Source organism: Phyllobates terribilis, unplaced genomic scaffold, assembly GCF_046119375.1.
Source record: "Phyllobates terribilis strain yellow unplaced genomic scaffold, ASM4611937v1 Scaffold_11__3_contigs__length_659146591, whole genome shotgun sequence".
Taxonomy (NCBI): Eukaryota; Metazoa; Chordata; class Amphibia; order Anura; family Dendrobatidae; genus Phyllobates; species Phyllobates terribilis.
Genome location: NW_027362771.1, coordinates 557,927,248 through 557,950,187, shown reverse-complemented (window position 1 = coordinate 557,950,187; position 22,940 = coordinate 557,927,248). Strand labels below are relative to the sequence as shown.

General features: G+C 44.3%; 1 protein-coding gene across 1 annotated transcript; it reads right to left on the bottom strand.

Annotated features, from left to right (window-relative positions):
- Positions 1 to 15,006: 15,006 nt before the first annotated feature.
- On the bottom strand, positions 15,007 to 15,951 carry LOC141167371 (olfactory receptor 1G1-like). The gene has a single exon (XM_073654782.1). It carries the CDS (start codon positions 15,949 to 15,951, stop codon positions 15,007 to 15,009), a length of 945 nt encoding a protein of 314 aa, XP_073510883.1.
- Positions 15,952 to 22,940: the final 6,989 nt, after the last annotated feature.

The window sequence follows — 22,940 nt, the reverse complement described above, 5'->3', positions numbered from 1 at the left end:
ACTCGCGGAAAGGGTTATCCGAACATACTCGCTCATCACTATGGACAAGCTACTCCACTCCCTTTCTTTGCAGCTGCATAGTGGTATACCTTGTAGAAGAGGGCCATAAAGAGCATGTGCTCCAGTGGATGGCAAGCGCTGCATCAAGTGGCCTCTCCTCCTTTTCCTCCACCTCAACATCACACACTGTACAGTGCTCAGAGGTGGCACCCCAATTACCCTTGTTTCTTCCCATGTCCCAACTCTCCAACCACCCAACTGACTGTGGGGAACCACAGATGGGCGAGTCTGCAGAGCTGTTCACACATTCTATACCATGGACATCAGAGGTCTGCTCCAAAGATTCACAGACTCAAAAGCAGGAAAGCATGTGCAGCAATGTCCAAAATTTTTTTCAGTTGGATAAATGCCAGGCAAAGTAGGGTCCAAGCAAAATCCAGACCCTTGTCACCAGATGTTAACCCCCAGGGGTGGAGGTGATCCTGATGAGACTCAGATACCTGAGGTGCATGTGGACAGTTCCATGCTGTCAGGGCAGGAAGAAGAGGGTGACTCTCAGGGTGAGGAGTGGGAGAACTTGGTGTGAACCCACAGGCACACAGCTGAGTAGCACAGCAGAGGAGGTGGAGGAGGGAGACGAGGAGGTTACGTTGCTTCCTCCCGCACAGTCACGCAGTGATGCAACCACGACAAGCACTGCATCTTCAGCCACAACTCTGGCTGTGGCCAGCAGCGGTCGCGGGTCTGCAGTTCACAAGAGCAGCAAGGGTTGCCTAGCCTGGGCCTTTTTTGAGACTGCAAAGGATGAGCTAACTCACGTTATCTGCCAACGTTGTAAAAAACGACTCAGAGACAAAAATTGCAATAATTTAACTACTACATGCATGAACCAGCACATGCATGATCAACATGGGTTAGTCTGGGAATCTCACTGTGCTAAAATGCAGACCAGCGGGCCTCAACAACCATCGGCCACCCCATCAACCGCATCTGCTGCTTCTACCTCCTCCATCACCGTGGCAAGTGTTCTCACATAGGTCTCCGGCCGCAGAACCTCCACTTGTTTACCTGTTACAGTTGGGGTGAGTGAGAGCCCGTCAGCTGTAATGCAAGTGGACATGCCTGCTGTTTTTGTATCACCAAGCACACCACTTCTTTCTCAATACACTGTAACATCTCCGCCTGCACCTCACTCTCAGTCCAGCAGCTTGTCATGTTCACCCTACTCCACCTTCTCTCAGCACAGCAGCCAGCCCTCGGTCCCGCAGTTGTGGTCATGTAAAAGATTGTTTCCTTCAACACATCCCAAAGCTAAGAGCTTGAACTCCACCGTCTCCAATCTGTTGGCCACGGAAATGCTGCCTTTCTGCCTGGTGAATACAGATGGTTTCCGAAAGCTGATGTCCGTCGCAGTCCCCCAGTACCAGTTGCCCAGTGGCCATTACTTCTCTAAGAAAGCTGTGCCTGCTCTACACTAGCATGTCACAGACAACATCACCTATTCCTTGAAAAAATCTATGTCTGCCACGGTGCATTTCACCACAGACACCTCGACGAGCAAGCATAGCCAGGGGCGTTTCATCTCGCTGACAGGGCACTGGATGACTCTGGTGGCTGTAGGGGCAGGCAGGTAAGGGAATGATTGGCATTTGTGAATGATGGGCAGGTTGCATAACCCAAATATGTGCTGCTCATTATCTAAAAAGTACTTACTGGTGTCCCCATTAAGACTTCCATGGTGAGACACTAAAGGTTACTTTAGGTCATCTCTTTTAGCACTTACCCAAGGTCAATACATTTAGGTCAGGGCATTCCACCATTCTGTAGTCACAAATATATCATCTGCAACTCCTTACTTCGTCCAGAACCACTTAATTTTCCGTCTCCCTCTCCATCAACAGTCTCTTTAGTTGTAGAAGTTTTCAGTAGGTCATTCTGTCTCTTATTAAATTAACAAACCAAAAGGTTCACCATTTGGCTGACTGGCAGTCACACAATTTACACCAGTACAAATAACTGCACCTGACCCTGAGGTTTCCCCATTTTATGCTCCAGACAAGTCAAGGATGGCGCTCCTTCAGCATCATGCTTTGGGTATCCTGCACAGGTGACCTTAAATTGCCCACATACCCACCATGCACAACATCCATCATAGCTAGGTGAGTGCATTAAACATATTTGAATTTATCTTTCTGTAATTAAAAAAGGTTATTTAACATATGAATTCAACAGGGAGGTTTTCCTAGCTCAATATAGTTGCTGAAGTTAGGCACTTCATGAAAGGCACACTGTTACTGAATGGACCACATGCTACATTTTCTGTTTAGCCCCTTAAAGGAAATTTGTCAGCAAGATTTCACATCCCAAACTATACATTCAAAGACCAATCCAGCAATATCTTTACATAGCCAGTCCATTCCTCAGTTACTGACAAATCAGTATTTATATTGATTGTAAAGGAGACTGAATAGCTATGGTAGATCTGATGTCTTTATTAGAGATGAGCATTGTTCTACTCGAACTGTTCGCCAATCTCAAATTCGAGCTGTTTTGGGCGGTGTTCGAGCCGTTCGGCGAACACGAACAATTTGAGAAAAATTCGGCTGTTCGAGGTTATGTTCGATAACTGTTCGTGCACCAAAATCATAACTGGATTTTTTCTCAGTAATGATGAAAATTAATGTTAATACGCAGTTTGAGTGTACAGCGGGGTGGGGGGAGGGGCAGGGGATGGATCTCTGCAGGAATAATGAAGATCTCCATTTTTTTTTCTCTTTCCCGCATTTACAGTGGGGAGGTGCAATCTGTCAGCCTATCAGCAGCGCACACACGGAGCGAAGTGCTTTTTTTCACACAAGCAAGGGCATGTGTCATTGGCAGTGAATGTCACATGTCCTTGCCCTATAAGACCAAGCCATTTTCCCCGTCGCCACCATTTTCTCACTGCTGCAGCTGCGTGTTAGACGGCACCGCTGTTGCTGTGTGCGCTATACCTTGTTAATTTCAAGCCAATTTTCGCACAAATCTACAGATAGCTTGGGAGTAGGGAATAGTTGTGATTGCAGTCCTTTTAAGGACTAGGTTACAGCATTTCCTATGACTTTTATCAGGGAGGTCTGTGCTCTTAAATAGATAGGTTGTGGGAGTAAAGACTAATTGTAATTGGAGTCCTTTTCAGGACTAGGTTACATGAGTTCCTATCAGTTTTTGCCAGGCAGGTCTGTGCCAGTGCTGTGCAAGTTTTTTTCACAGCATTTGGCTGAATCTAGCAAAGCTAATCCTTTTTGGCCTATTGCAGAGTGTGTTAGTCAGTGGAGTAGCCTATCTGTGTTGCAAGATATACCACCTGTGTATAGAATACCAATTTTTTTACTGCACCTAGTGAAGTAAAATCTTTTGGGCATAGCATCATTCAATTAGTCCATCTATACTGACCTCCATCAGGTTGCAAATTAAAACTAATTTTTATCTGCATCTACAGTACCTCTGAAAAAATATTTGGGCTTCTAGCAGTGTGTGGGACTTGTTCTATTAGTCCATCTATACTGACCTCCATCAGGTTGCAAACTGAATATATTTTTTTCTGCATCTACCTCTGAAAAAATATTGGGCTTCTAGCTGTGTGTGGGTCTTGTTCTATTAATCCATCTATACTGACCTCCATCAGGTTGCAAACTGAATATATTTTTTTCTGCATCTACCTCTGAAAAAATATTTGGCCTTCTAGTAGTGTGTCGGACTTTCTCTATTAGTCCATCTATACTGACCTCCATCAGGTTGCAAACTGAATATAATTTTTTTCTGCATCTAGCTCTGAAAAAATATTTGGCCTTCTAGTAGTGTGTCGGACTTTCTCTATTAGTCCATCTATACTGACGTCCATCAGGTTGCAAATTAAAACTAATTTTTATCTGCATCTACAGTACCTCTGAAAAAATATTTGGGCTTCTAGCAGTGTGTGGGACTTGTTCTATTAGTCCATCTATACTGACCTCCATCAGGTTGCAAACTGAATATATTTTTTTCTGCATCTACCTCTGAAAAAATATTTGGCCTTCTAGTAGTGTGTCGGACTTTCTCTATTAGTCCATCTATACTGACCTCCGTCAGGTTGCAAACTGAATATAATTTTTTTCTGCATCTAGCTCTGAAAAAATATTTGGCCTTCTAGTAGTGTGTCGGACTTTCTCTATTAGTCCATCTATACTGACCTCCATCAGGTTGCAAATTAAAACTAATTTTTATCTGCATCTACAGTACCTCTGAAAAAATATTTGGGCTTCTAGCAGTGTGTGGGACTTGTTCTATTAGTCCATCTATACTGACCTCCATCAGGTTGCAAACTGAATATATTTTTTTCTGCATCTACCTCTGAAAAAATATTGGGCTTCTAGCTGTGTGTGGGTCTTGTTCTATTAATCCATCTATACTGACCTCCATCAGGTTGCAAACTGAATATATTTTTTTCTGCATCTACCTCTGAAAAAATATTTGGCCTTCTAGTAGTGTGTCGGACTTTCTCTATTAGTCCATCTATACTGACCTCCATCAGGTTGCAAATTAAAACTAATTTTTATCTGCATCTACAGTACCTCTGAAAAAATATTTGGGCTTCTAGCTGTGTGTGGGACTTGGTCTATTAGTCCATCTATACTGACCTCCATCAGGTTGCAAATTCAAAATAATTTTTTTCTGCATCTAACCCAGCCAATAGTTTTGGCCTAATACCACAGTTTGGCCACTCAGCTCTGCTCGGATACCATCCATTGTTTTTTTGTGCAAACAACTCCAGAGTTGTGAATTAGTTAACCACCAAAATGAGTGGAAAAAGGCCTGCTGCTGGTGGAAAGGGGAATAGGCGTGTTGGGAAGGGGAAAAAAGGTTGTGTCCATGGGGTAGGTGTTAAAGCAACAGTAACATCTGCAGAAGAAAGACCATCTTCCAGCCAAACTAAAATGTCTACTTCTTTTAGCGGACAATGTGATAAGATCCCTTTCTTACGGCCACGCCAATCGCTACAAATTCCAGATGAGGCACAAAAACAGCAGGTGCTTCAACGGATATCAAGTGCTCCTTTAAGTGGGCTCTCCTCCACATCAACTTCAACATCACAAATACTCCAGTCCTCAAAGGTGTCACCCAAATCGCACTTGCTTCCTCACAGCTCCCAAATCTCCAGCTGCCCGTCTGAGTATGAGGTAGAACAGATGGTTGAGTCTGCAGAGCTGTTTACTCATACTATAGCCTGGGAATCAGAGGTCGACTCCAGCGCTTCTGTGAATCCAGACGAGGAAATGATCTGCACTGATGCCCAGAATCTTTATGAGTCGGATCCAGGACCAGACGCAGAAGGTTCTGACCATAATGTAGACCCTCATTCCCAAACTGTAACTCCTGTTGGTGGAGACAATGAGGAAGACGATGATAAGACTCAAATACCTGATTGGAGCGACAACTTTAGTTTTTTGTCAGGGCAGGAACAGGTTGGCTCTGAGGACGACGGGTGTGATAATGCACAGGGTGATGATGATGAGGTCGGAGATCCCACTTACTGTCAACCCACAGTCAGCCAAGAGATGAGGTCAGCAGAGGAGGTGGAGGAAGATGCTAGTGACGACGAGGTCAGGTTGCGCCTTCCTGGACAGAGACGTAGTACTGGAAGCACGTCAACAACTGCATCCTCAAACACAACTCTGCCTCTCACCACAAGTCGTGGTGGCTCTTCAGGTCGCATGGGTGCTAAGCCTTGCATAGCCTGGGCATTTTTTCAGATCGATAAAGATGACCCAACTCGTGTTATCTGTAACATTTGTCAGCAAAAGCTAAGTAGAGGCCAAAAAATACATAGTTTGAGTACTTCATGCATGAACCGGCACATGGACATGAAGCATAAGTTGCAGTGGGAAGCTCAGTGTGCTACAATGCGGCCTAGCCGGCCGGGCCAACCACCGTCTGCCATATCTTGTGCATCCGCGGCCTCTTCATCCTCTGTGACTGGGGGGACAGCAGTCACACCTGTTTTGGGGCGCAGACCTGCCACCTCTTTACCCGCAACAGCCAGCGTGATTGGCAGGTCATCATTTTCTTTGGAGGTGCTAACACCAGCTGGTGTTGAGCGCTGTCCGACATCGATAGCACCACCTTTGGATCAAGGCAACCTAACATGTCCGCCTGCATCTTCCTCACAGACCGGCAGTTTGCCGGGGACACCCTTATCAACCCCGTCTAAGCACAATAGCCAGCCCTCGGTCCCTCAGATGTGGACAAGTAAAAGACCATTTCCTCCTAGCCATGAGAAAGCTAAGAGGTTGAATTTCATCATCTGCAAGCTCTTGGCTACAGAAATGCTGCCTTTCCGCCTGGTGGACACAGAGGATTTTCGAGACCTTATGTCCGTCGCAGTGCCCCAGTACCAGATGCCCAGTCGGCACTACTTCTCAAAGAAAGGTGTGCCTGCGCTCCACCAGCATGTCGCACACAACATCACCGCTTCTTTGAGAAACTCTGTGTGTGACAGGGTGCATTTCACCACAGACACTTGGACGAGTAGGCATGGACAGGGGCGTTACATGTCGCTGACTGGGCACTGGGTAACTATGGTGACAGCAGGACAAGGGGCTGCTGTCCAAGTCTTGCCGTCCCCACGAGTTGTGCGTCAATCCTCTTTATGTCAAAGTTCCTCCACTGCTTCTGCCTCCTCAACCTCCTCTCGGTCTTCCACCTGCACCCAAAGCCTGTCTGGTCATGCCACAAGCTTTCTAACTGCACAGAAGGGATCCTGCACACCTCCTTACTATGCTGGCAGTAGGGCTCAACGTCATCAGGCGGTTTTTACATTGAAATGTCTGGGAAATGTGAGTCACACAGCTGAGGAGTTGTGGTCAGCTCTGGAGAACCAATTTCATGAATGGTTGTCTCCACTGGACCTGAAACCAGGGAAGGCCGTGTGCGACAATGCTGCAAACCTGGGTGCGGCCCTTCGCCGGGGCAATGTCACACACGTGCCTTGTATGGCTCACGTGTTGAACCTGGTTGTCCAGCAATTTTTAGCCCACTATCCCAGACTAGATGGCCTTCTGCAGAGGGCACGGTCGCTGTGTGCTCACTTCCGCCGTTCGCATCCCGCAGCTCAGCGACTTACATCTCTACAGAAGTCGTTGGGCCTGCCACTTCACCGGCTAAAATGCGATGTGCCTACCCGGTGGAATTCAACTCTGCACATGTTGCAGCGACTGTGGCAGCACCGACAAGCCCTGGTGCAATACGTTCTGACGTATAGCCTGGGCCAACGAGATTCAGAGGTGGGGCAAATCACGCTGGAGGAGTGGTCTCATATCAGGGACCTATGCACCCTTCTGCACAGTTTTGAAATGGCGACCAAGATGTTTAGTGCTGACGATGCCATTATCAGCATGACTATTCCGGTGATTTACATGCTGGAGCACATGTTAAACAGAATTCGGAGTCAGGTGGTGGCACAAGAGGAGGTGGAGGAAGTAGAGGAGGAGGAGTTGTATGCGGAAGGGCTAACATCTGCAAGGTCCAGAAGGTCGGCAGCACCAAGGCGGCAGGCATGTGAGGGTGGGGGAGATGGTTTTACCAGGGCGCATGGTAGCAGCCAAACTAGTGAGGAAGGTGCAGGAGCCCAGGAAGAAGTGGAGGACGAACTGATGGAAGACTCATCAGATGAGGGAGACCTTGATCACATTTCTGTTGTGCGAGGTTGGGGGGAGAGGACAGAGGAAGGAAGCATGATTGTTACCTCGCCACCAACACAACAGGGACTTGGTGCTCCTGGATGCGCAACACACATGAGTGCCTTCTTGCTGCACTACCTGCAACATGACCCTCGAATTGTGAGAATTAGAAATAATCCTGACTACTGGGTTGCCACACTGTTAGATCCCCGGTACAAAAGTAAATTTGCAGAAATTATTCCTGCCATAGAAAGGGATGCACGCATGCAGGAGTATCAGCAGAGACTGTTGCAGAATCTTACATGTGCTTTTCCACAAAATACCAGTGGTGCACGTAGTGAATCTCACAGTTCCAACTTGCCAACCGTGGGACCGTCAAGTGTTCAGCACTCAAACCATAACAGAACCACAGTATCTGCTGGTAACATCAATTTTGCGGAATCATTTCACCACTTTTTTAGCCCATCCTTTGCAAGGCCACAGGAGACAAGAAGTCTGACACATAGTCAACGCCTAGAGACGATGGTACAGGAGTATCTCCAAGTAAACATTGAAGCCACGACTGTGTCACTGGACCCTTGCTCTTTTTGGGCTTCCAATCTGGATAAATGGCCGGAGCTAGCCACTTACGCCTTGGAGATCTTGTCATGCCCCGCAGCCAGCGTTCTGTCTGAACGTGTGTTCAGCGCTGCTGGTGGTGTGCTGACAGATAAGCGCACGCGGCTCTCCACTGATAATGTAGACAGACTCACGTTCATAAAGATGAACAAATCATGGATCCGAAACGACTTTTCTACCCCTGTGTCATCCTGGGGAGAGTAAAAGCTTGATGATTGGTTAAAATCACCCTACCAAACATTTTAAGCTTTCAAATTACTAATCATGTTTATCTGTATCTTGACTGGAAAATAATTTGGGCTTTGTAGCAGTGTGCAGCACTGATCCTATTAGGCCATCTATAATAAGCTCCACCAGATTTAAAATTAAAAATAATTTTTAGCTGCATCTAGCCCGGAAAATAATTTTGGGGCTCCGAGATGCGCAAGACACATAAGTGCCTTCTTGCTGCACTACCTGCAGCATGACCCTCATATTGTCAGAATTCGAAGTAATCATGACTACAGGGTTGCCACACTCTTAGATCCCCCAAACTTTTCGATCAACCTTTTCATTTTAATAAAGACCAAAAAAATGGTCATTTTTGAAATTATAAGCATTAGCAGGTTGTTAGAAACTGAAATCAAACAGTTTTCAACTCAAAACTTTATTCTAGGTGATGTTACATTTTCACATAGGACCCCTTGTTCGAAAGGAGCTTCTGAACTCTCTCGTCCATTGAATTTGTCAGGTTTTGGATGGTTTCTGCTTCAATTGTTTTGCATGAGGACAGAATACCCTCCCAGAGCTGTTGCTTAGATGTGAACTGCCTCCCGCCATCATAGACACTCCTTTTAATGATGCTGCAAAGGTTCTGAATGGGGTAGAGGTCAGGGGAGCATGGGGGTCACACCATAAGTTTGTCCCCTTTTATGCCCATATCAGCCAGAGATGCAGATGTTTTATGTGCAGCATGAGATGGTGCATTATCATGCAGAAAAATGATCTTGCTGTGAAATACACGGTTCTTCTTCTTGAACCATGGCAGGAAGTGCTGTTTGAGAAAATCCACATACATTATGGAGTTCATCTTTAGCGCCTTCAGGGATCCTAAAGGGGCCGACAATCTCTCTCCCCATGATTCCAGCCCAAAACATTGCTCCACCTCCTCCTTGTTGGCGCTGTAGCCATGTTTGCGTGGGGTGTCCATCAACCAGCCATCCTCCACTCCATCCATCTGGACCATCGAGCGCTGCACGGCACTCATCCGTGAACAAAACAGTTTTGAAATCAGTCTTCATGTAATGTTTGGCCCACTGGAGCCGTTTCTGCTTGTGTGAAGTGGATAGAGGAGGTCGACAGGATGGCGTATGCACAGCTGCAAACCTCTTAAGGACCCTGCATCTTGTTGTTCGGGGGACGTTGGAGGCACAAGCAGCTTCAAAAACTTGTCTGCTGCTATGACAAGGCTTTTTTGCCGCTGCTCTTTCAACCTGACGTAATTGCCTGTAGGAAAGAGTCCTCAATTTGCCCTTATCAGCACGCACACGTGTGTACTGTGAATCAGCTACATACTTCTTGATTGCCAAGACACTTCATCCTGATCATCGCACAATGTTGATTGTAGTCATGCCTTGACCTAAACACTCCACAATTTGTTGCTTCTCAGCAGCCGACACATCCTTTTTCTTTCACATTTTGGCAGAAAATGTAGGCTGCTTAATAATGTGAGAGAGCCTTCTTAAGTAGTCTTGCCTTTCATTGGACACACCTGCCAAACTAATTAGCACAGGTGTCTGCAATTGCTTACAGTGATATAAAGAGCCCTGACACACATCACCATCAATGAGTTTAACTGACAAACAAACAAATTCTTCCCTTATCACTCCTAAACACTTTTTGCATAATAATTTGGAACGCAGTGTACATGTGCTTTTCCACAAAACACCAGTGGTTCACGTAGTGAATCTTACAGTTCTAACTTGCCAACCGTGGTCTGTATGGAGTTGTTCAATAAAGGGCCCAAAATTAAGATAACATAGATGGGAGAGGTCTCTATGAATAGGAATTCCTAAGTATTTGATACCCTGTGAGGGCCAGGCAAAGGGAAAGTTGGACTGGATGGAATCCTATATGGATTTGGGGAGGGAGACATCGAGGGCCTCAGACTTCGCTGCATTGATTTTAAAATTTTACCATGTAACAAAGTGATCTATTTCAGCCATAACAGCATGGATGGATATATGTGATTGAGTGATATATACTAGGACATCATCAGCAAATAGAGAGCACTTGTACTCGGCGCCTCCCACCTCAATCCACCTAATATTGGGGTTATGGCGAATTGATGAGAGCAGGTGCTCCGTCACTAGGATGTATAAGAGAGGGGACAGAGGACATCCCTGCCTTGTCCCATTGGTGATTGTGAAAGGTGATGAAAATGTTCTGACGCACCCCCTGGGCCTTGGGACACCCGGAGCCGGACCCTTTTTGGTGGATGCTGGTGGTTGTAGTCTTCGTGGCGGCGACCCGGTTCCGTGGCCCAGGGCGGTCAAACCAGTGGCGGAACTATTTATGTGGTTTTGATGTTTAAATGTCCGACTACGCCACCCGTGGATTGCGGTCAGAGTGAACCGCCGCTACAGGGCAGACCGCTGAGGCTGGTGTTGTGGGTGCAGCAGAGCGTAGCATAACTCCCCACGGGAGGAGTATAGCCTCAGGGCAGTGTATGCGGAGGATGGGGGTGATGGTGCAGGGCAGCAGCAGTAACGACACGGAGTCAGTGATGCAGTCCAGGGCCTTTACTCACAGTTCTTATTATCCAGACCACATCTGCAGGTAACGGCTGCCCACGTCGTACTGTGCTCACCAGGTGAGGGGCTCAGACAACTCCCAGATAACTTTGGAGCACTTCACAGGACCCCCTTTGTGTGTCCTTTGTCTGGCCTTTCTTACCAACACTTCTGTCCGGCTGCCTCGGGCCTCCTCTTGGTAAACTTGGCGCCAGTTTCCCTGACCCTATGTGGTGCCTTCCTAGCGGGTGTAGCGAGGGGCTGCGCCACATAAAATGTCAGAGCCTCCGGTTTCTAGCTGAGGGTCGTTTCCTGCCTCCACTAGTTCGGGGACCGGTCTCCCCCTTTGGCCTGACCCCTCCACGCAGGTGGATTCGGGCGTGCGGTGGCGACTCGCCCGTCCGCACCCCTGGGATCCCTTCATTCCTCGTTCCTGGAGCCTTCTCCGCTCCTCTTCCTTCCTTCTCCCTCTTCCAGGCCTGGGCCTCTGTTACTAGGCCCGCCTCCGGAGCAGAGCTCATGCAGAGCCCCTGCTCCCTGCCACTTCTGCTCAGACTTCTCTGCACTGAACTAAGATGGTGCCCACCTTTTATACTCCCTTCTCAATGCACCCAGGAACTGCTTCCTCCCTGCTCCTGCACTACAGGGTTCCCCTTCCTCAGTGTTCCCTCCCCCCACTCCAGCCAGGGACAGGGACTGTCGTGCCCATCTCAGGGGCATATTGGTCGCCCTGCCCCACGGCAATGTGGTGTAATGCATGCAGGTGTCGGGTCCTGATCCACACTCCATCCTTACCTGAGAGTGAGATATCACACCTCTGGGTGAGGTGCAATACGTCTGTAGCAACCGAGCCCTCAGGGTGCTACAGTTCCATTTATCTTCAGCCTAGGTGACGTATTGCGATACAGGGCCGTGATTTTGGCTATAAAAGGGTCCCCTAGACCCCTACCCCAAGCTTTTTAAGAGAATCATATATGGCGTGCCAGGAGACTCTATGGAATGCTTTCTCAGCATCCAACGAGAGTATCTAATTACAAATTTTTAACTGCATCTAGCCCAGGAAATACTTTGTGCCTAGTAGCAGTGTCTGCTAGGCAGCGGATTATCCCGGCTGTTAAGCAAGCTACACCACCTGTAGTTTAGACACTTAATTTTTTCAAAGGAAATGCTTCGGGACCATGGGATACTCAGTGAAGAGCATCAGGAGGCACCCCAAGGCATAGGGGCTGGGACTGGCAGTAGGATGCCTTGCGGTGGACAGCCGAGCTCGATCCTTATAAAAGCTTTTAACTGCAGCAGCTTTAGTGGACGCTACTGGAGCTGGAATTACGCGGCTGCTGGCATGAGACTTGCCCTCCAATAGATCCTTGTAAATGGATTTAAAGTGTATTCATTCAAATTAGAGAGACAATTTAAATTAAAAAGCTTAGAGCTGCCTCCACCACAGGGGGGCTCGCTCGACCCACCAGCGGACAGGCACCAGTATTGGGAGAGGGGGGCTGGCCATCAGGGTTCACCGCGGCTCTGGCACAAACCCGGCGACACGGAGGTGGCACGGGCAGGAGCGGACTGGCCGTGTCGGCTTCTCACTTTTTGGATTTTAGAAGGGCATGACATGCCTATATCTGTGTCTCCCCCTCCTTTTACTCCTCCACCTCTTTTATTTTCGCATGACTATATGTACTTGTCACTTTTCCATGTGTTAGTTGTGTCTTCTGAGCAGTTTGTCAGCTTTTGGACACCTTTGAAGGTGTTTTCTATGTGTTTCTATGTGTTTTTGTTTGCCTGCCATTGGTTTTAACGGTGTTCGAAGGTGTTTGACGAACAGTTCGACGAACAGTTCGGCGAACACACGGGTGTTCGACGAACCGAACCGAACTCGAACACTACGGGGGTGGCTCAACACTAGTCTTTATCACTCCATCTCTATTCCCTGCCTAGTGCCACCTCCTTCTACTTGACTGATGGCTCCTTAGCCTAGAATCACACAGCACAGAGGCTGAGAGTTAAGCAGGAGGCGGTGCTGGACAGGGAATAGAGCTGGAGTGACAGAGGCTTCAGACCTACCATAGCTCTTCAGCATTATTTGAATATCACTTCAAATGCTAATGCTAATACCATGTAAAGGTATTACTGGGCTTGTCTTTGAAAGTGCTTCATGTGCATATAAATAATTTGGGTGGGGGGGCGTCAAAATTCTGCTGACAGATTCCCTTTAAGGATCTGGGAATTTTTCATTTTTGATCTATTATTTTTGCTCCCCTTCTTCCAAGAGCAATAAGTTATTTCTCACGGAAAATAATTGCTATTACACATGTTTTGTTATACACTTGTTTATTTTCTTTGTGTGTATTGGAAGAAGATAAAAAATCAGAGAAAACAAGGTAAATTGGACATCATTTCACACAAAACCCCCAAAATGGGCAGGACAAAATTGTCGACCCCTTTCCAAAATTGTGGGCAAACAACTTTGTTTCAAGCACATGATGCTCGTTCAAACTCACCTATGGCAAGTAACAAGTGTGGCCAATATGAAAATCACAGTTGAAAGCAGATAAAAAGGGGAGAAGTGCATTGTGTGTCTGTGTGTGGCACACTAAACATGGAGAACAGAAAGAGGGGAAGAGAACTGTTTGGGGATTTGATAACCAAAATTGTTGAAAAATATCCACAATCTCAAGGTTCCAAGTCCATCTTCAAAGATCTTGATGTTCCTTTGTCCACAGTATGCAACATAATCAAGAGGTTTACATGGCACTGTAACTAATCTTCCTGGACATGGATGGCAGAGAAACATTGATGAAAGGTTGCAAAGCAGGATAGTCCAGATGGTGGATAAGCAGACCCAATCAAGTTTCAAAGAAATTCGAGCTGTCCTGCAGTATCAGGGTGCATCAGTGTCAGAGCAAACTATTCATCTATATATGAATGAAATGAAATGTAATGCTATGTCAGAAGACCCAGGAGGACCTCACTGCTGACACAGAAACATAAAAAAGCTAGACTGCAGTTTGCCAAAATATACAGGAGTAAGCCAGAATCCTTCTGGGAAAGTGTGTTGTTGACAGATGAGACCAAGATAGAGCTTTTTGATAAGGCACAGCATTGTACTATTTACTGAAAACGGAATGAACCCTACAAAGAAAAAACAGAGTACCTACAGTCAAATATGGTGGAGGTTCAAAGATGTTTTGGAGTTGTTTTTGCTGCTCTGGCACTGGATGCCATAACTGTGTGCAAGACATCATGAAATCTGAAGACTACCAAAGGATTTTATGTTGCTATGTAGTGCCCAGTGCCAGAAAGTTGGGTTTGCGTTCTAGGACATGACTCTTCCAGCAGAACAACGACTGCAAACATACTTCAAGAAGCACCCAGAAATGGATAAAAACAAAGTGCTGGAGAGCTTTGAAGTGGCAGCAATGAGTCCAGACCTTAATCCCATTGATTACCTGTGGAGAGATCATAAAATTGCTGTTGGGAGAAGTCGCCTTCAAAAATGAGAGACCTGGAGCAGCTTGCAAAATAAGAGTGGTCAAAAATTCCAGTTGAGAGGTGTGAGAAGCTTGTAGATGGTTATTGGAAGTGTTTGATTGCAGTTATTTATTCCAAAGCGTGTGCACCCAAATATTAAGTTGAGGGTGCTAACAATTTTGTCCTGCCCATTTTTGAGGTTTCGTGTGAAATGATGTCCAATTTATATTTTTTCCCCTAATTTTTGTGTTGTTCCTATACACACAAAGCAAATCAACATGTGTAAAACAAAACATGTGTAATAGCAATAATTTTCTGGGAGAAATACTTCATTTTTTGGAACAATTTCAAGGGTGCCATCACTTTTGGCCATGGCTGTATATATAGGATATTGATAACACACCACACAACATTTAAATTATTATTTTTTAACTTTGTTTTCAAAACTAAAGTGTGATTCTATTCCATATGACTGTAGACATTTTTCTAGCCGCTTCAAGAACTTCCTTATTCCTCAGGCTATATACGAATGGGTTTAACATCGGGACTACGGCTACATAAAACATTGAGAGAATTTTGTCTTCTTCCTTAGAACCTTCAGACTCAGGTTTCAAGTACATGAAGATACTTGGTCCAAAGAATAATAAGACAGTAATGAGGTGAGATGTGCAGCTAGAAAATGCCTTAAGTCTCCCTGTAGAAGAACGAATCTTTAAAATTGTGGAGATGATTCTTACGTATGATGTCAAAATAAACATGAAAATAACAATTACAATAATAGCATCTTCCATTGAGAGGATCATTGTCATATTATTTGTGTCACTAGAAGAGAGCGCCATTAATGCTTTTATTTCACAAAAGAAATGAGTGATGGTGTGAGAGTAACAGAACGATAACGTACGTATCAGTAAAGTTAACATTAGGGAATTGGCAGTACTGAACATCATGTAGAAAGTCACTATAATAGAACAAACTTTTCTGGTCATGATCGAAGAATAATGTAGAGGAGAACAAATTGCCACGTAGCGATCATAAGCCATAGAGGTAAGAATATAAATCTCAGTCCCGGCACAGAATATGAAGAAAAACAGTTGAGTCATACAGCCAAAGAAGGGAATCGTCTTGTCTTCTGTTAAAATGATGGCTAATATCTTTGGGATAATAGTGGAAACATAGATGGCATCAACAATAGAAAGATTACACAAGAAGAAATACATTGGAGTGTGAAGTTGTGGTGCAACACAGACCAGACCAATGATTATCAGATTGCCCACCACTGCTAGGAAATACATGAATAAAAACCCAGTAAATAAAAAAATTGTATTTATTCCGGAGGTGGAGAATGGGATCATGGAGAACTCTGTCAATGTATTGATTTCACAATTATTCATCTTGGATTAAAAAAAAGGAAAACAAGAAAAAAACAAAAAAATGTTCATATACACAGCAGCAAGTAAATTTGTAAATGGTAATAGTACATAGGGTAATTAGTACATAGGGTAATTAGTTAACGCTATATTGGTCAAAAAAGCTTAAAAGCTATCCCACGACAAGGTGTGCCCATCAGGACGGTCCTAACCTGTCTCTAGTATTAAAACCTTACCATGTGTCAAACAACGTCAATGCGAATAAGATCAGAGTAGTACAGGGCTTAAACAGATTTTTGACTTTTGAACTTGAATAAAATTTATACAGTAGGTCCAAAATTCTGTGTTTCGCCAGCTTAGCCAAAGATAATCACAAAACTATATAATTCTGTCTTTCTGTCACACCCTATCGGTGTGACGATATTCATTAGTACTTCAAATCCCAATATGTCTGTATTGTAGGGTCACCAGTAGAGATGAGTAAATATGTTCGAAAAACGATGGCCAATTTCAAATTCAACACGAATATGGGAAATTCGGGTTTGTGTTCGGGTTCCGGAGCCTTTTGCGCAAACATCAGCAAAAGTCGAACACAAACATCCCTGGTTTCCCACTCTGTCATCTGTGTGACTGCGTGGGAAACAGGGGCTGTGATGGGTGGTAACATCGCTACCGCCGGTCACAGCGATGCAGGATCATGCTGTCAGGTGTCAGTGTGATCCCACAGCTGTGATAGTGACCCGTGCTAGAAAGCTTACCGCGGGTAATAGGCTGATGGTACTACTACACCCATCATCCGGCACCTGCTGTCACAGTAAACAAGCAGCGCAAGCGCCGCTGATGGGAGAAGTAATCTGAGCAGTGAAAGTAAAAAAAAAAAGAAAAAAAGTTAAAATAAATAAATTATTAATTATTTAAATAAAAAAGCACATTATACCACCTACACCTAATACCCGATGTACTCATCCCCTGTAAAAAATAAAAAATAAAAAACACCATAGAATCACCTTACATCTAATCCTCGATGCACAAGTCACCTGAAATAAAGATAAAATAATAACCCACCATAGTCCTCACCTATCCGTCGTCGTCCATATAATATCGAGTGTCCCATGGCGATCTCACTGATAGGACAGCCACATCCGGAGATGTGACCATGCTATCCAGCTGCCGGCGATACACTGACAGGAGTGCAATCGCTCCCGCAGTGTATCCCAATGAGCTGCCAGCACTGAGGTCACTGGAGTTCAAACAGCTTAAGATCAGCTGAGAGCTCCTGGAACTTGACTTATGGCATTGGTGCTCTATGAGAATTTTCCCACGCAACACTTATGCAGTAAGTGAGATCACCAGAGCTCTCAGCTGATCTTCAGCTGTTTAACTGTCACTGTATACAGTGCTGTCTTCTACAACAGTGACATCAGTGATTGCTGATGTGGCTGCTGTAGAGGTGACCCGGATTGTTGGGGGACACTGGATTACGTCATCATGGTGAACAGGTGAAGGATATTGTTGTTTTTTATTTTTGGTTTCTTACAGGAGACGAGGGCTTCAGGGACTGGGCATTAGGTGAGTATTCAGTGTTTTGTATTTTTAACCCCTTAACCCCCGAGGGTGGTTTGCACGTTAATGACCAGGCCAATTTTTACAATTCTGACCACTGTCACTTTATGAAGTAATTACTCTGGAAAGCTTCAACGGATCCCCCTGATTCTGAAATTGTTTCTTCGTGACATATTGTACTTCATGATTGTGGTAAAATTTCTTCGATATCACTTGCGTTTATCTGTGAAAAAAAACTAAAATTTGGCAAAAATTTTGAAAATTTTGCAATTTTCAAAATTTAAATTTTTATGCCCTTAAATCAGAGAGATATGTCACACAAAAGAGTTAATAAATAACATTTCCCACATGTCTACTTTACATCAGCACAATTTTGGAACCAAAATTTTTTTTTGTTAGGGAGCTATAAGGGTTAAAAGTTGACCAGCGATTTCTCATTTTTCCAACAAAATTTAAAAAACCATTTTTTTAGGGACCACATCACATTTGAAGTCACTTTGAGAGGTCTTTATGACAGAAAATACCCAAAAGTGACACCATTCTAAAAACTTCACCCCTCAAGGTGCCCAAAACCACATTCAAGTACTTTATTAACCCTTCAGGTGCTTCACAGGAATTTTTGGAATGTGGAAGAAAAAAATGAACATTTAACTTTTTTCACAAAAATGTTACTTTAGACCCAATTTTTTTTATTTTCGCAGGGGTAACAAGAAAAAATGGACCCCAAAATTTGTTGTGCAATTTCCCCTGGGCATGCAGATACCCCATATGTGGGGAAAAAACACTGTTTGGGCGCATGGCAGGGCTTGGAAGGGAAGGAGCGCCATTTGACTTTTTGATTGTAAAATTTGCTTGAATAATTAGCGGACGCCATGTTGAGTTTGGAGAGCCCCTGATGTGCCTAAACAGTGGAAACCCCCACAAGTGACCCCATTTTGGAAACTAGACCCCCCAAGGCACCTATCTAGATGTATAGTGAGAACTTGAAACCCCTAGGTGCTTCACAAATTGATTCGTAAAAATGAAAATTATTTTTTTTTCCATTTTTTCATTTTTACAAATCAATTTGTGAAGCACCTGAGGGTTCCAAGTGCTCACTATGCATCTAGATAGGTGCTTTGGGGGGTCTAGTTTCCAAAATGGGATCACTTGTGGGGGAGCTCCAATGTTTAGGCACACAGGGGCTCTCCAAACTCGACATGGTTCCAATTTGTTAGCAGACACCATGTCGCGTTTGGAGAGCCCCTGTGTGCCTAAACATTGGTGCTCTCCCACAAGTGACCCCATTTTGGAAACTAGACTATCCAAGGCACCTATCTAGATGCATAGTGAGCACTTGGAACCCCCAGGTGCTTCACAAATTGATTCGTAAAAATGAAAAAGTGGAAAAAAAAACACTTTTTCATTTTTACGAATCAATTTGTGAAGCACCTGGGGGTTCCAAGTGCTCACTATTGCATCTAGATAGGTGCCTTGGGTGGTCTAGTTTCCAAAATGGGGTCACTTGTGGGGGAGCTCCAATGTTTAGGCACACAGGGGCTCTCCAAACGCAACATGGTGTCCGCTAACAATTTGAGCCGATTTTCCATTCAATTTGTTAGCGGACATCATGTCACGTTTGGAGAGCCCCTGATGTGCCTAAACAGTGGAACTCCCCCACAAGTGACCCCATTTTGGAAACTATACCCCTCAAGGATTTTATTAAGGGGTATAGTGAACATTTTGAACCCAGAGGTACGACACAGAATTTGATAACATTAGGTCATCATATTGAATAAGTTGTCATTACTCTTGAGCGCAAGTGCTCACTACTTGAGTTTGCATCGGGTACTCAGGTATGCACCATGTATCACGGGTGCTCGAGTGACATGCTTGAGTCCCCGCCCACATGTTTCACGGTTATTAGACACCCCAAAAAAAACATGCGGGGATCGCTCGTGCATGGCAGGCAATCTCCGCAAGATTTTTTGGCCTCGAAGCATATGGGGCGGAGACTCGAGCACCCGCGATACTCAGTGCATACCTGAGCACGCGATGCAAACTCAAGTAGCGAGCACTTGCATTCAACACTAGTTGCCATATCATCATCTTTTTTTTTTTTACTTTTGAAAAAAACCAACCCCAACCCTAACATTAGCACAACCCCAACCGCAGCCCTAGCGTTTATTTTTTACGCCGTTCCTCGTGCGGTATAAGTGATGAGATTACTTTATTCTTCGGGTCGGTGCGATTACAGCGCTACCAGAATCATATCGGGTTTTTATGATTGACAGCTGTCACACACTAAAAGACACATAGTTTGTAAAATCTAGTTTTTGCATCGCTTTATTCTGAGAGCTATAACTTTTTGATTTTTCGGATGATGGAGCTGTATGGTGGCTTGTTTTTTGCGGGATGAGATGACGTTTTCAGCGGTACCATATTTATTTATATTCGTCTTTTTGATCGCGTGTTATTCCATTTTTTGTTTGGCAGTATGATGATAAAGCATTGTTTTTTGCTTCATTTTTTTTTTTTTTTTTCCGTGTTCACTGAAGGGGTTAACTAGTGGAACAGCTTTCTAGGTCAGGTCGTTACGGACGCAGAGATACCAAATATGTGTACTTTTATTGTTTGTTTGCTTTTTTTTCCTAATAATATTTATTGATGGGTACATTACATTTTTATTTTTAGTGGATTATTTATTTATTTTTTTTTTTTTTCACTTTCTGGGAGTTTTTCCACTTTTTTACTTTGTCCCACTGTGGGACTTTCACTTTTTTTATTCTGATCGCCTGCATAGCATAGGTATGGAGCACGATCCCCGTGCCAAGCAGGCAGTCAGCGCTGCACAGTGATAAGATTGCTTTGTCAAGCACTGCGCATGTCCAAACAATCTTACTGCTGTCTGGTGACCCGGATGTTGTCTTGACGACATTGGGTCGTCATGGCAACACCCGGGAAGCCGCGGCTGACAGCGCTGGAGGCTAGAAGAGGAGGCGAATATACCGATCACCTCCCCTTGCCACCGCAATGCTGCGATCGACTTCGATCGCAGCATTGCGGGGGTTAATGTGCCGGGAGAGGTGCGGGACCGCTCCCTGCACATTGTACCGGGTGTCAGCTGTGACAATCAGCTGACACCCGGCGGCGTTCACGCCCGCACAGCCTGTGTGCGCGCGCGATCGCGATGACGTACTAATACGGGTCTGGCTCTTAAGTCCCAGGGCACAGACGCGTATTAGTACGTCTAATGTTGTTAAGGGGTTAAATAAATTAGTAAAACCGTTTGGAATTTTATTTAAAATAAAAGACTTTATTCTGGCCGTGTCTTTATTTCAAAAACCTTGACTATTGGGTTAATAATGGAGGGCATCTTATAGACGCCCTCCATTACTAACCTGGGCTTCATGTCAGCCGCCAATACAAGGCTGACATAAACCCCAACCCTATTACCCCACTCGCCACTGCTACACGGCAGTGGGAAGAGCAAGGCTAAGTTCCAGATTTGGCGCATCTTATCGATGCGCCATTTTTGGGTCCGCTGAGGGCTGATGTAATTAGCCTCGGAAGGGGCCAGGATCCATGGCCCCTTCTCTGACTATTAATATCAGCTCACAGCTGTCTGTTTAGCCTTTGCTGGTTAGATTTTATAGATGGACCCTACGTCAATTTTTTTCTGGGGTCCCCCCTGTAATCTAGCCAGCTAAGCAAACAGCTGTGGGCTGTTATTAATAGCCAGCGAACATCTTTGGCTAATGGCTCCTGCTAGCAATATCAGCCTCCAGCGGTCAACTTTCCCTCTGCTGGTTATGAAAATTATGCGGGAGCCCACGCCATTTTTTTATTTAACTCTTCATTTTATTTCATTTATAAGAAATCCCATGCTCACTGTGCTTGTTTTTGACGCTATGTAAACTCACCAGCAGCATGTCAATTTCTGTAGTGGAGACGCAGTTTTTTTCTGCAGCAAAATGAATGAGAAAAATCTCCACTGCAGATTTTGACTGATTGAAATGTCATTACATGAGGAGGATCCGCATGTACTGACAAAACAAGTGCAGCATTAGAATGCAGCATTTTGGACGCAGCGAAAATACTCACCCTGGGTACGACGGTAATCTAAGGGTTAAAGCGATGTCCCTTTTTTCTTTTTTCAAATATCTTTATTGTAGCATTCATTGTACAAAAGTCAATCAAAAAAACGCATGCAAAAAATGCATCCAAAACCGCACCAAAAAATCTGCAGCAAAGTGAATGAGAACCGTGAAATGTCATGCACACAGTGAGTATTTTTTGACTTGCAGATTTTCTGCAGAAAATAATCATCAGCATGTCAATTTTCTGTGTTTTTGCCGCGTTTTTTGTCTGCGTTTTTTCAGTGCATTCAATGGGTGAAAAAACGCAGGCAAAACGCACCAAAAGGGAAAATAGAAAATAATCTTCAGCATGTCAATTCTCTGTGCATTTTTGCTTGATTTTGCCTGCATTTTTCAGTTCATTCAATGAGTGAAAAATGCAGGCAAAATCACTACATATGCTGCGTCCAAAGCGCTGCCCGTCCGGATCGTGGGCACATACCCTATACTGCCATGTAATCGAATGGGTGTATGTAATTTCCTTTTCTACCTCTCTTTTTCTCTGTCTCCTACCACTTCATGCCATGGTCCCCTTCTTGTCCTTCTCTCCACTTACTCATTCATCTGAATTCTCATCCTCTCAGGCTACTTTCGGCAGGAAAATGGAAAGTAGAAAGATCGGCAAACTTTCCAGGCAGATTAAATGAAGTAACACAGCTGCAAAAAAGTAATCTTAAACTATCCTTTGGTTTGTAATCTATACTGTAGTAATTGAGACACATACATTTGCATGGCTGAATACACAAAATGGTTTTATATTTTTAATCAAAATTAATTGCATTTTTTTCTTTTTTTGTTTTTCTGATTAGATTTATTGGAACAAAAAAAGCTTCATCTGCAATATTAGAAAATTAATATTTTTGTAAACTACTATACAAAGGTAAAAAGTTATGAAAAGTATGAATCTAGACTTATTGCTATTTTAAAAAATGTGCAAAAATGCTGATGTGTGGATATTAAGTCTAAAATGAGGACCTATGTATGACTATGCATGACAGATCTTGTCTGTGTGCCGTGTTCAGATGAATAGGACAGTTACAGAAATTTGTATCACAAGTAAACCTTTGGAAGCTCAATGACAATTTCAACATTCCCAAACAAATACTCTACTCTTGTTTTAAAGCAAGAAAACTGGAAGTAAAAATCAGAGGCCCTGAAAGAGTTGATCACTGAGAAGCATTTGTATTTGAATAAAAAATATACCTGTCAAAAACCTAGTAAATCATTGAAATAATAATATATAAAATTCATCTTTTTGTTTAAAACGGACACCATAAATAGTAAATGAATGATACTTACTGAACAACCAGATCGATTTTAGTTGGTAAACCA